General features: G+C 44.9%; 1 protein-coding gene across 2 annotated transcripts in view; it reads left to right on the forward strand.

The window, feature by feature from the left end:
• The window catches only part of DSCAM (DS cell adhesion molecule), a 745,695-nt gene extending 733,979 nt beyond the window's left edge, over positions 1-11,716 (forward strand). For both annotated transcript variants that reach the window (XM_082722200.1, XM_082722199.1), the window contains exon 33: positions 10,741-11,716. In XM_082722200.1, coding sequence (XP_082578326.1) covers positions 10,741-11,093 — 353 coding nt within the window. In that variant the 3' untranslated portion in view covers positions 11,094-11,716. The remainder of the gene's footprint in view (positions 1-10,740) is intronic.
• The last annotated feature ends 3,239 nt before the right edge of the window (positions 11,717-14,955 follow it).

A 14,955-nucleotide genomic window follows, 5' to 3' on the forward strand; every position in this document is an offset into this window, starting at 1 on the left:
CTATTATTGAATATTTGATATGCTTTTTGGAAAGCCTTTCTATTGTCCCCTTATAATGAGACTAAATTCAACAACAGGCACAAAAGCCAAGGTTACAATTTATTATTCTGCTAACTGGAGGCTGTGTCAAATTTATCAGTTCCTTGAGCTGCACTTTCAAACCTCATTCCCACCTGTGTCACCATGGCTCTAGATGGCATCAGTCAGCCTGTGCCTCAGTGAAGTTCCCAATCTCTCTGCATCTTTCTCCTCACCATCAGCTCTTCTTGTGTGATGGTCTTTTCTTCCACTTGTAGTCCAAAGCTTTTAAACACTCCACAAATCAAGTTAGGATCAAGCTAAATCAACATGGCCAGATACTTGCTCTAGGAAGACAGAAAACGTGTCTTTATTGCTTTCTTACTTCTCTTCCAGTGTCTAGCAGGTAATGTGGCAACACTCAAGAAATATTTTAAATGACTTAAGCACTGAATATATGCTTCTATCACTGTGTCTGATACATAGAGTAGGTACTTAATAAATATATTGAAGGAGTGCATTTATCACCATTGTATTGATGACAAGACTGGCCAATTTTAAAACGTGACAATTATTAGAAATTCTTAGTAAAATAAAGAGAACGTTTAAGTCAACCCCACCTTCCAGCTTACCTTTAAATAAAGTGACTTATTTTCTAGTCTTGCTCTTCACAAATTAAGAGGAAACCTCTTCTACAGGTAAAGGGGAGCTGCCCATGGCATGTGACACCTCACAGAGAAGGCAAACATCAGAATCTCGCTTTAGATGTTTAACTACACCTGAATTTTGAATTTACTGAATTTGGGGGACTTTTTTACTTTAAATAAAATGCCAATTATTCTGTGGTTTTATTTTCTACAATGGATGGTTGTTTCCAACTTTAATAACAAAAGACAAACCAAACAAACAAATAAAACTCTATCTTCCTCTAAGAAATTTCTCTCTTGGTCAAGACAACTTCCAATACTCTGATTACAGTACCTGTTCTTGGGTTCAGATACCACTCTGAGCCAGCTTTTAACATTCTTGGGATTGTGGCTGCACCTCCATTTATGAGTTTATCCTATGCAATCAAGAAATACCCTTGCACAAAGCTACTTAAATCAATTTAAAGCTTCACATATGCAACCGAATGCATCCTGGCCCCACGAGCAGCAAGAGAAGTGTCAGCCCCTTTATATCTCTGCACTCACACTCTGGGGTCCTAGCCTTAAATATATGTTCATGGCCCCTCCCATGATGAACATACTTGACATTCTCCAGCCGCAGATGATCACAGACTGCTGCCAACTTGTTGGTTCTCTAAACAACCAGGTACCTGAAGCAGTTTTTGGTTACCAGTGTACGTATCCATTCACACCATCCCTCGCACCCTTCTTTAATCAAATGGGAGAGTATGGAGTAAGAGGTGCTTACTTGAAGGACAAGCCGACCTCTGCTCCAGCAGCGCCCTCCAATGAAGGCTGATCTTCCTGTTCTCAGCTGTCTCTGTGATTGTGCTGTTTCACCTCCAAAGCCCATGTGGTTTTCATGCTGGCTCTTGAATCAGAATTAGACTCCAGAGATCTTCACTGCCAAAAATCCTTCTCCACAGACTCATTCTACCTGCATCTACCTCATCACCTGCAGAATGAGCTCTGCTCCCGGCAGGTCACCTGGCACGGACTCCCTCCTCCTGACCCAAGGCACCACAGTGGGTTCCTCTCAAACAGTTCTGTATCCCCCCTCCCCTCACCCCTTTGGGTTAGGTAATGGGAGGTCCTATGTCTCAGGTTTGCAACCTTCTCCTCTTTTTTGCACTCAGCACAATGAGATTTTGAAATTTCTATTATGGATGTTATTCTAAGAACTATGGAAAGGGTCTCCTTTCAAGTGCAAGTATCTTTGATACTTCCACATGGACGCAAACAAATGTGCACACCATACATGCATGCACACATGCCACGCACACTGAGCTTCTCTGGCCTCCATCCTTCCAGAGATGCCCCTGCTTCTTCCCTCACAGACTTCCAGCTTCCTTTCTAACTTCATCATGTCTTTTTTGATCTCCCACTCAATAGGTGGTCCCACTTTCAGAGCCGGAGATACGATAGACAAGATGCACAAAGACCTCATCTTAAGCAAGTTTATATTCCTGTTTAGAGAGACATACACTGATCAAATAAGCAAACAACACAGTTTCAGATCATGATACGTGCTGGGAAGGGAAGTAATGGGGAAGGGGATCAAGTCTGGCAGGGGTTAGGGGTTGGGGAAAATGGTCCAGGAAGTCCTCTTGAAGCAATGAGTTGTGAACTGAGATCTAAGGTGAATGGGGCAAAGAAACTCCGGAAGACATCCTAAGGTGACAGTGGTGTGCACAGAGGAAGAGCAAAGGCAGGAGATTGGAATGAGCCTCACATTCACCACCCATAGCAACAGTTAGCTCTGAGCTGACAAACTTTCAAATACTCCCATAATATTTAAAGTTAGAAAGACCTGGGGGCCATGAACAGCACCTCCGAATCTTGCTCTGCATACCTGCCATGGGTGGACCTAAATATTTCACCATGCTCATCCTGGCTCACTGCTAGGACACTGATTTTTTTTTAATTTTTTTATTTCTTTTCAGCGTAACAGTATTCATTGTTTTTAAACCACACCCAGTGCTCCATGCAATCCGTGCCCTCTCTAATACCTACCACCTGGTTCCCCCAACCTCCCACCCCCTGCCCCTTCAAAACCCTCAGATTGTTTTTCAGAGTCCATAATCTCTCATGGTTCACCCCCCCCTTCCAATTTCCCTCAACTCCCTTCTCCTCACTGATCTCTTTAACGCATATTGGCGATTTCACCTTCTTCAACGGTCTTCTACAAGACTGTCTTGTTATTTTAGTTTGATGTCTCCAGGACACATGAAGTGATGGTAGGACTCCTTATGCAGGGTCCCAAACTTGCAACTCCAAGCCCACTTGCCTTTTGCACTGGCCTCCTCCTCTTTCTGCCTCTGGTTTCAAGGGCCCAAGTCTTCTCAACTTTCTGAGAGCTCTTGTGGTTTTATCGTAGACACTGCTGCTTATATATATCCTCCAATTCCTAAGTGTGTGTTTTGTTCAGACTGCCTTTTTTCCGACTCCAAGCCCCTTAGCTCACTGTTTTTCTTGGTTAGTTTATTGGGGTTCAGCTTCAGTTGCTGGGGATCCCATGGGTGGTACAAGGTAAGGAGGAGGTCTGTGCCTGGTAACTTGTAAGGGAGAGGTAGGAAGCCCATCTGTGTCCTGAAGAGTGGCCAGAAGAAAGTTTCTAGATTCTAGTGGCACAGATGACAAACAAAAAGGCTTAATCACAGTGAAAGTGCATCTCCAAAAAGTCCCTGTGAAAACACAAATCTATTACACTCATTTATGCAACCTATATTTATTGAATATCTTCTCTATAAAAAGATACTGTATCAGGTATTATCCTAAGACATAAAAGTGTTAATAATATTAAACCAATGCTTCCCACAGTCTCCTTAATTCGTCAGAATAGCAGGTAGTATCCTAAACAGCAGAGACCTATAGACACAAAACAGATGAATAAGGAAATCTAAGAAACAAGGCAAAATTCAGCTTCTGGAAGACAGGGACCACACACACACCCCAACACACACACACACACACACTCTCCTGTGAGAGGTCATGATAACCTGAAGGTGCTGGGAATATACAAAACTGCAAGAAAACAGCAAAGACCATCATATTTCCATGGAGCCGTGTGTGGGCACAGCTGGCACCAGCTTCTAATGCATCCTATATCCCAAACTAGGAAGCAACGATCTTTAAATTCCAGTGTGTGGTGACATTCTGGTGTTGAAATCCCTTGTGTAGCTGTCCATTGCTCAGGATAGAGACTCACAGGGTTTTGAGAAACCAGACCTGTCTTCCTCACTGGTCATGACTCCTGCTCTCTGGACTCCTAAACTCCCCAAATGTATATTCCATCTGCCTAGAATCCTCTCATTTCCAGGTTAACTTTGTCCTTCCGTAGGATGACCCAAGGTGCACAGGATTGCTGAAACAGGTCTGCCAGCCCCACGGTGGAGCAGGGGCAGGTCTCCTAGCAGGCTCCCTCCTCAGTAGTCCCCAGTGTGTGGGTCCTCAGAGATCTTAGGTGGGAGCTGGTGCTTCTTTGAACCTCATGGACCCTTTCTCACTGGGTGCTCCAAACACCCAGCTAAGGGATTTTGACCTGGTCTCCACGCTGGGTCAGGTTTTCCAATCATGAGAGGTTATCATGACCTCTCACAGGAGTATGTGTGTGTGTGTGTGTGTGTGTTGGGGGGTGTGTGTGGTCCCTGTCTTCCAGAAGCTGAATTTTGCCTTGTTTCTTAGATTTCCTTATTCATCTGTTTTGTGTCTATAGGTCTCTGCTGTTTAGGATACTACCTGCTATTCTGACGAATTAAGGAGACTGTGGGAAGCATTGGTTTAATATTATTAACACTTTTATGTCTTAGGATAATACCTGATACAGTATCTTTTTATAGAGAAGATATTCAATAAATATAGGTTGCATAAATGAGTGTAATAGATTTGTGTTTTCACAGGGACTTTTTGGAGATGCTCTTCATTCAGAACTATTTTATTTCAGAAAAATCATGAGCAGCAACAAACTCAAAGCCCCACTTTGTATCTCAGTGTAGTTTTTAAAGTTCACCAGAGAGTAGGAGGATCACAATATTGATGAGCTCTTAAAAATGCATGAAGCCTCCTAAGTACAAGCCAAGAATGGTAATACAATCCACGTACATGGACCTCTGGTATCAATCTCTCATTATTTATTTAGGGGTTTTCCTGGGGGCCATTTGGGAGTGAAGATTCATTTACCAAGAGAGATTCGTTTACAAGTTTTCATTACCTTGCTGCAGCATTAATATTAAACTAAAAAAGTGTTAGATCTCTTTTGCCTCCAGAATGGGCAGACTCCATACTCTCTCCCCTTTTAACTAGCTCTTTAATGCTGTCATCATTACAAGTCTGATCTGTGTGGTTCTTATTGAAATTGCTAGAAGTCAAGGTAAGCATCTTTTGCTTCTTACCTTTGCATCAAGACCCAACTCCATCCAAGGGCAGATATGAAGCCTTATTAGAAATGGATGAAAGTTCCTTTTTATATGGCCTCAAAGGAGAGCTAAGACCCAGAGACTCTGATTCATTTTCTTTTTACACGTACTTATACATGCTTGCACAGGAGCTAATGAAGTATTGCATTGGAAGGGGAAGAAAGCTTTTGCCATGTGCCTCAGAATTTTAGACTCCCCAAAATGCATTCATTTGTTTTGTACTTATCCTCAAATTCCTAATGCATTGTTTTTGCTCAATTTTCACAGGTTAGATAGTAAAGAGCATAAGAAAGACTCTTACAGACTTGAGAGTGCCCTTAGAAATGACCGTGCCCCCTTCACCTGCCTAAAGATAAGATGCAAAACTTGAAGGGTGTCACAGAACCATCTACAGGTAAAGGCAGGATTTTAGCAGGAAGCTCAGAATTCTTCAGCTCATGTTCTTATCCCATTCTAAGTTCCCACCTCTTCAGACCAAATAAGAGGAAGACCTTGTGACTGCCGTTGCATGAGACCCATCCCTCACTTTCTCCCAAGAACGGAGGCCATAACTCCTTTTGGATTAGTAGATACTGAGCAGTATAATTACTTATTTGATAGAATGAAATGTTTTTCTAATAAAATTAAAGCAAAATAAGGGTCCACGTGGAATTGTGAACTTTAGCCCCTTTAAACCACGGCTTCTCGGTCAACACAGTGAGCACTGGAGGACCAAAGGCATGGGGGTGAGGGGCAGGCAGTGGCATCCTATGCTTTGTAGGATGTTGGACAGCATCCCTAGCCTGTGTCCAAGAAAAACCAGTGACAGCCACACCCCAGCTGTGATATCCAAATAGTCTTCAGACATGGCCAAACACCTCCTTGGGGCAGAGTCCCTCTTTGCTGAGAACCACTGATCTCAACTTTAGACATTTCATTCCCAAGTGTGTGCACACTGAATGGCAGGAAGCACCATCTGAGAATAGATTCGTGGAACGCACATCCATCATAGATTTTCTGAATGGATGCATTCTTGCTCTTTTTCAATATTGATTTTCGCCATCCTTCTTCCAAAGCTAAAGTGCATTCAGACTTCATGTGTGCCTCTGACGCTTCCGAGAACGTTTAGGAAATTTGGGTCTCCAGATAGGAAGGTTTCAGATGAGTGAGGCTGGTTTACTGTGAGTTTTCATGTGGTGGGGCCAACCGTGGCTTGAAATCTCCCTCGGGGAGGATGGCAAGCTTTGAGCACCTACCTGTTGGTGGATGCGGGACCGTCAGGGCATCTGGGGGTGAGGAGTTAGGAAGGTACCCATGAGCAAGGTAGTTAGGGACAGAGGTAGAAATCGATGCCATTTGTTTCATGTAAACTTTCAGAGACACTAGTGGTACCCAAGGTCCATGGCCCCTCAGCTCAGCCTCTCAGAGCCCCTTCTCCCCAAGGGTATGTCGGCCCCTCCAGCTGTGCCCCCACCCCATGTCTCTGACTCAAGGGCCGTGGGCCTCAGGAGCAGAGCACAGAAGGGTGTTCATGACACACAAGTGCATGAATAAGCATCACAAAAACCAGTGGATGGAGTGTGTCCCAAAGGCTCATCTTGGGCTCCTAGCCTCCGTCACTGCGTTTGCACTCATGCTGGGTTTGGGAAAGTAGCTAATGGGTTTAGCTAACTAGGAAAGTGCTAGAAGTGTAGTTAGTTAGGTATATAGGGCAGAAGGAAAACGTGGAAGGAGGCATTGTGGTTCCCAGATCCTTTCCCTTCCAGCGGTCAGAATGTAAGACTAGGTGTTCCTGCCGCCTGTCGCTTTCTCCTGGATGCCTCATCCTCTCCTTGTGGTGTCTGTCCCTCCACCCAGGGTCTCCTCCCCTCTGTCCTCATGACATACACACAGTCTCACACACACACACACACACACATACACACACAGTCACATGGACACACTCACATGTACACATACAATATACACATACTTACACACACAAACACATGAACACATCATATACACATCATATACACACAAACACATGAACACACATACAGATGGCACACGTGTGCACACACACGTGCATGGAGACACCTACACATGAACACATTTACATGTGCATATGCACAAATACACGTATGCACATACACAGAAACACATATGCATGTGTACACAGATAGACACACAAACACATACACACATGAACAGATACACATACACATGTGTAGACACACAAATGCCACACACTTTCCTTGACATGGTGCCCTGGCATCTGCGTTGCACACGGCTGCCAGCTCCGTCCCCACCTGCTTGCACTGTCTCTCTCACATCTTCCTTCTACCTTCATTCCATGGAGGAGAGTGTCAGCATAAGGAAAACAAAACAAGAAGGAGAGAGAGAGAAAGGGGAGGGGTAAGGCTGAGTAAAGCAGAGAGGAGGAACGCAGATGATTCAATGATTCAATCCTTGCTGAAAGTAGAGGTGAACTCCACTGTAGCTGGTTTTCCAGAACATGCTCTAAGGTCAGGGTTTGGCTCTGCCTATGTTTGTGGCAATAGTGTGTCAACACACAGGATGCCAAGGGCTGTGTGTGCCTGGTAGAGGTGATTATAGAGTTGAAGGCAAAAAAAAAGATCTTTGAATGTCTCCTAGGTCACTGCTGCTTTCACAAGTATGGGACGCCTCCAGAGGGTCCTGGCAGATTAGCTTTAGGGCATGTTGCCTCACAGAGTTGGAGAGGGTTCAGCAGCCAGGGGTGGGTCACCTGGGGGTGGCTGGCAGTGAGGAACCAAGACACCTGTTCCCTGTGGGTTCAGATGCCTTTGAAGAGACTTCTGCTCCCTCCTGAAGGAGACTTCAGGGAAGTCACCTCCAACCTAGTCCTCAGGGGGTTTTGGGGGGTCAGTTGGACAGGTGTCTGCCTCCGCAGGGAGCAGAGGAACCAGGGGAAGAGGTGCTGCCTTGGCTTCTGTAGGGAAGAAGGGCAGGTGGCAGGTCAGAGCACAGGGTGGAGACCCCATAAACCACAACTCCGTTGGCTGCAGTTACTGGTCTCTCAAGAGAAACCCCCTCCTTTCCTGTGACTGACGTAAGCAGACATGGTTCCCATACAGTAGATGCATTCCAGGAGGTCCCAAGTGAAGTTCTCCCAGCCAAGAAGAAAGGACATCTATGTGAGTGTCCCATAGCTGGCGTAACAAAGGGCCCAAAACTGGGTGGCTCCAAACAACACGGATTTATTCTCTCACAGTTCTAAGGACAGAATTCCAGAATCCAGTGTCAGCAGGACTGTGCTCCCTCCCGGGACTCTAGGAAAGAATCCCTTCCATGCCTCCTCCAGCTCCTGGGGGCTCCAGGCATGCCTTGCCTTGTGGCTACATCTCTCCATCCTCTCCCTCCCTCTTCATATGGTTTTCCTCGTCTTCTCTGTCTCTAGTCTCCTTCTGTCTTTCCTTATAAGGACACCTGCCACTGGATTTAGGCCCACCTGCAGTCCTGATGATATCATTTCCAGATCCTTAATTTAATTATATCTACAAAGACTTTCTCCTACAAAGGTGACACTCACAGATTCTGAGGATTGGGACATGGACCTATCTTTTGGAAGTGGTGGACACTAATCAACCCACTGAAGACAGAAACCAAGGTAGAAACCCCTGGCCAGTCTCCAGTCCCTAACTTCAGACCTTCTGAGAAGGGACATGTCTGGCTGAAAACCTTTCACATGCATTACCGAATTAGACCTGCACCACAACTGTATGTGGTAGATTCTACTATTATTCCCATTTTATGAGTGAGGAGACTGAGCCCAGATTAAATGCAGGCAATGCCTCCCAGACCTCTCCTCCTAATCCGCACCATTAGAATCCTTGTTTAGTTTCTCCCATGGAAACAGGCAGATGGAGGGTGGGAGGCTGAGAAAAGCAGATGTGCCAACATCCAGAGGACGGTCGCCACGGTTTCCATTCCTCTTCTCTGGCTGGAGTAATAAGCACATGTGTTGCCTCAGATCTGTAGGCACCTGAAGAACATGGAAGATGCATGGGTGATTAGAGATCCCAGTTTCCCAAGTGGTCCTTGGAGCAGCACATGGGTTGGGATTTTAATGGACATAAAATGCCTTTAATAAACAAAGCTCATGACAGATTACTCTGGTGCTTTTTTCCACATAAGTGCATGAATTATTAAGAGAACACATTTGCAGCATTCACACTGTTGAAAGGGCTAATTAGAGCATCGTGCAACTCAGTAAAGCTTTGCTTGAAAACCTGGATCACTCAGAGATATTGGATATTCAGAGGTTGTCGGCAGACCTGCAGTAAAGTTAGCAAACACAAGTAACCCTCGTACGTGATGTGGGCACCGTAGTGTTTCCATTATTAAGGATTTCTAATTCTCACCCACCTTTTTCAGCTACCCCAGCCCTCCTGATCACTGAACCTAGTGTGAAAGCCCCTGCAGGCAGAGGGCAGCTATCGTGAGATTTGTCTGTAATTTCAAACACATTTGTTCCACCTAATCTAGGACCTGAGCATCCTGCAATCCAGCCGGGACCAACAGCCTATTGTCTTTCCAGAGCTTAATAAGCCCTGTTCATTCCGTGGAGAGTAGCTGGGACAGAGACTCATTTCCAAATCTGTGGCAACACATTACAAACATGTCAAGTGTTCAGAATTCAGTTGGGTCTCAGAAACAGCACGAGGCCCTCTTGACCTACATTTTCAAATAACCCTGGAGGTAAATGAATTCCACATTTTCTCAAGTATGTGAGCAAAATGATAAAAGAGTCATTGTCATGTCAGTAAATAAAAGAGCAAATTCGTGTCATTTGCTCATTAAACTCTTAAGAATGGAAGACAGGTCATTGCTTTTAGGAAATTGAATATATAAAAATCCACACCTCCTTCCCATCACCCTCACACCATCCTCCATTTGGAAGCTAGAGGATGCTTTATACCTAGCTTTATGCCTCACCATTACATCCCCCTGACATTCTGCGGATGTCCTCTGACCTCAGGCCACCGCCATGCCTCCCTCAACCTGTGCATCCTCTTACCTAGAGTCTCAGCTTTAGGACAGCCCACTCCCAGCCTGTTTTCTATCTAGAGCTCCCTACACAGTGTGCCATGAAGGAGTTACAAGTGAGCCGAAGTAGTGAGCCCCTCCAGCCCCAGGTAGCCAGGAGGAGCCCCCTGCATTCACCCAGCTTGCTGCCATCAACACGCCTTGTCTGCATGTGGGAAAGACAGAAGCAGGGGCCTAGCCAGTGAGCCTTTCCTTGGCATCCGTGCCTCTCTCCTTGAGCCCCGTGCTCCACCAAGCACTCCCGATCACATACAGGGTCCGGCCCATCACGCTTTATACCTAGGATGCACTGTTGGCCTTTGATGTACATTTTTCTGTCCCTCGTGAGGTTTTGAAGGATCCTGTTACCTCTCTTTCTCTGGCTGAAGTATGACACTTAAGATTCTCAGTTAATGTGCCCTAGAAAAGCCGGCTCGCCCTATGCCTCATGGGACGGGAGGTGAGGACGGTCCCACCTGTCTCTGTGGCGACCTCTGACAAGGGGTCTTGCAAACACGGCCCGGTACGGTGACATGCCCAGCTCAGACACCCGAAAGGCACTCGGCCCCTGCTTAGCAAAAGCCAACTAACTGCTCTGTGTTTCTTTGCAGGTGACCTCATACATTTGCCTCCATACCTTAGAATGGACTTTTTGTTAAACCGAAGCGGTGCAGGCACAAGCAGGGACCTGAGTTTGGGGCAGGCGTGCTTGGAACCTCAGAAAAGTCGGACCCTGAAGCGCCCCACGGTCCTTGAGCCAATCCCCATGGAGGCCTCCTCTTCCACGTCCTCCACAAGAGAGGGACAGCAGTGGCAGCAGGGGGCTGTGGCCACATTACCTCAGCGAGAGGGAGCAGAGCTGGGACAGGCAGCTAAGATGAGCAGCTCCCAAGAATCGCTGCTCGACTCTCGGGGCCATTTGAAAGGAAACAATCCCTACGCAAAATCCTACACCCTGGTATAACAAACAGCATGACTGGACAGCGGCTGTAAATACAATTTAAAAATTCAATCAAAGCTACCTTTTTTTTACGGAATTCCAATATTTATAATTAAAGAAAATTGCCAAAATATATTAAAAAAAAAAGAGAAAATACTGAAACCACAGACAGTGCAAAGACTCTCCTGCTTTTTTTCTGTCTGAGTGTGAGCTCCATCTGCCTGGGCATCTGATTTTTTGGGAAAGAAGTCCAGTTTTATGATCTTCACAGGTTATTGCATTTTTACTGATTTTCTACAAAGTGCATGGGGGACTAATTAAACCTTCTGACTGGAAGTTCTATCACACAAGATTTAAGAATGAAAACGGGGAAAAAATTACCCTCTTTGTGAATTTAAAAGGAACATTGATTTGGGGGCAGGGGGGAGACTTTAGTCATGTTTGCACACCTTTCTTTCCCATTAGAAACTGGGTCCTCAATTTGACCTCCTTCTGTTGTGAATTAGGATGAGTGCCGTCAGTGAAGGGGTGGGGGGAATCAATTTGATTTTCTTTTCTGTTTATTTTTTAATTTAATGAGACACTCTTTGCATTTTGTCTAAGCGAAATAAAAAAGAAAAGGTGGTCTGCCTTTATTTCGATGTCTACCTCTCTTGTCTCCTACTGATTGCTGGGTCCTTCTTCCTCTTGATGCTTGTGTTTGCAAACACCAGGGCTGAACCCAGAGTCCAATTCAATAAGCCAGAGAGGGCACCAACATTCCAGCCTCTCAGGGATGGCTGGGAAGAGCACAGAAGACACAGCTGGTCCCGACCACAGTCAGGAACGGGCCAGGTACTCTAAAACTCCCAGATGTTCTGCTCCTTCCTTGCCTCTCCACAGAACCTCTTGCCCTAGCTAGACCAGGGGTCAGCAAACCATGGTCTGGGGGCCAAATCCTGCCAACTGCTGCTTTTATAAATAACATTTTATTGGAACACAGCCATGCACATTATTGGCATGTTGTCTATGGCTATTCTGTGCCACAATGGCACAGTTGAGTAGTTACAACAGAAATGGTACGGCCTGCAAACCAGAAAATATTTACCATCTGGTCCAATACAGAAAAAGTTTGCAGACCCCTACTCTAGAGTCCCACAGTTAACACCAGCTTGCTGGAGAAAGAAAGAGACGACCAGGGAATTCGAAGCATCTTACCCTCCAGGACCTATCCTGTCACCACCGTGACCAGTATCTAAGTTTGCAAAAGACCATCTTGGTGTATGTTGTTTCTGGTTCATTCTGTACCCAGAGGAAAACAAGCCAATAGTAAGTTATGTTCCTCTGAAATCTAACTTTTTCTTCTTCTTCCTCCAAGTTTAAATTATTTACCACATGGCTCATCCTAACAGGGAACTTACTCTTAACTACTCTGAACTGCATTCTTCATCCCATGACCCTTACACAATGTGCTTAGGAAAGAGAACCTCTCCTCCCATGGCACCCACATCCCATCTCAGACTTTCTCAGGTCTACATGACAGAAGTTTGGAACTGACCAGAAAACTTGATCATATGCCCATGGCAGCTCAGTTGCCCAGGTAACAGACTACACAAGTACCTTCCTCTCCTAGTATTCTCTGCAGGCTCCCATTTAAGCCACCAGCATAGACTGGTGTCAGTTATTACCATCTGGAGCATTCAGAAATGTATTTCCTGTTATCTTCTTCTCCCTCTCTCTCTCCCTCCTCCTTTCCATCACTTCTTCCTTCCACTTATTTTCCAGGCAGGCACATTTGCCTACATAGATAGGCGACACAGAGCACCTGCAGAATAGGTCCAGGACTCAGTCAAGACCACCTGCTGACATGAACATAGACGACTCCATGCTTGTGAAGTGTGTGTGTGTGTGTGTGTGTGTGTGTGTTTCTTGCCATGGTTTCAGGATTCGATGCATGTCACAGATACTCACAGACTGCTTTTGTATGCAAAAGAAATTAAGTGCTACTTTCCAGGAGAAAATTAAAACTATCTTTCATCAGTTTAAAACTTCTATATTCCCCAAACTTAGAAGTTTAGCATTTTTTTCTTTTTCTCTCAAGCTGTGCAAAAATAAAAATTCTGCATCATACCTGCTTCTGTAATGGATTACTTTCAATAATCCTGCCTTGATGATGTTCATTAAAATGAATTCAAAACACAAGCTTTGTATCAAAAAGTCCAGTTGCCTACATCTCAGGAAGTGGTCCACTCTTGATGGCCATAAAGCTCTATAGATCCATAAATTAAAAGGGGCACTGTGTAGTAAAACAGCCATTATTGGGTGATAATAACTAATTTTCCTCTGGAACTCTATCTGTCTCTAACCAGTTTTATAACATCTTTGAGATGTCATCTTGTTAGGCCAAGTTTGAACACAGACTGATGTATCTTAGAGCACGGGAACTCTGATAAGTTCTTTATCCTCTGCCAATAACTAGAGGGTCAATGAACAATAGACATTGGGTCAATGGAGAATAGCTACAAAGTCAATGCATGATAGCTCTTGGTTAAGGGAGAATAGGTTTAGAGTCAATGGACAATAGCTATAGGATCAATGAGCTGGATTTCCTCTAAGGCATCCATCCAGCTGACAGTCTGAAAAATGTTTATTTATCTGAAGTGAGCAAAGCCTTCTCATAATACATTGGCAGAAAACCACATAGCCCTCACTGCACATACATCTATAGGAACTCCAGTGTTTCCATGTGGCTCACATGTCAGCTTGCTCACTTTCTTGCATCCATATCTGCCATGACCACCCACAAGGAGAAGGGGATGGAGAAGTAGAGGTAGGGAAAGATGGAGGAATGAAATGATACAAAGGTTATCACAAGTGAGAATGGGTAAGCTCTCATCCCATTGACTCTGTTCCCACAATCTTGATAGTACTTCAAGATACAGAAAACATACTGTTCTTAAAATAAGCAGGAGACCACACTCAGTTAAGGCTCCTCTGGTCTGGGACCTTGATCCTCCATAAGCCAAAAGGTTCATGTGATTTTTTTTTTAATTTCTTTTCAGTGTTCCAAGATTCATTGTTTATGCACTGCACCCAGGGCTCCATGCAATAGTTGCCCTCCGTAATACCCACCACCAGGCTCACCCATCCACCTCTCCCCTCCCCTCCAAAACCCTCAGTTTGTTTCTAAGTCCACAGTCTCTCATGTTTCGTCTCCCCCTCCAATTTTCCCCAACTCCCTTCTCCTCTCCATCTCCCCATGTCCTCCATGTTATTCCTTATGCTCCACAAGTAAGTGAAACCATATGATAATTGACTCTCTCTGCTTGACTTATTTCACTCAGCATAATCTCCTCCAGTCCCATCCATGTTGATACAAAAGTTGGGTATTCATCCTTTCTGATGGAGGCATAGTACTCCATAGTATATATGGTCCACATCTTTTTTATCCATTCATCCGTTGAAGGGCATCTTGGCTCTTTCCACAGTTTGGTAACTGTGGCCATTGCTGCTATGAACCTTGGGATAGAGATGGCCCTTCTTTTCACTACATCTGTATCTTTGGGGTAAATACCCAGTAGTGCAATGTCAGGGTCATAGGAAAGCTCTATTTTTAATTTCTTAAGGAATCTCCACACTGCTTTCCAAAGTGGCTACACCAACTTCATTCCCACCAACAGTGTGAGAGGGTTCCCCTTTCTCTACATCCTCTCCAACGTTTACTGTTTCCTGTCTTATTAATTTTGGCCATTCTAACTGGTATAAGGTGGTGTCTCAATATGGTTTTTAAATAAATGGCTGTGGTCTAATTGTGAGCACCAAATCTATTTCTAGCCAAGGTGGACAGCTTGCAGGGACTAGTACTAGAAATCCAAGGCTTGGTTGATTAGACTTGTCACCTACCCTG

Source organism: Mustela nivalis, assembly GCF_964662115.1.
Source record: "Mustela nivalis genome assembly, chromosome: 1".
Taxonomy (NCBI): domain Eukaryota; kingdom Metazoa; phylum Chordata; class Mammalia; order Carnivora; family Mustelidae; genus Mustela; species Mustela nivalis.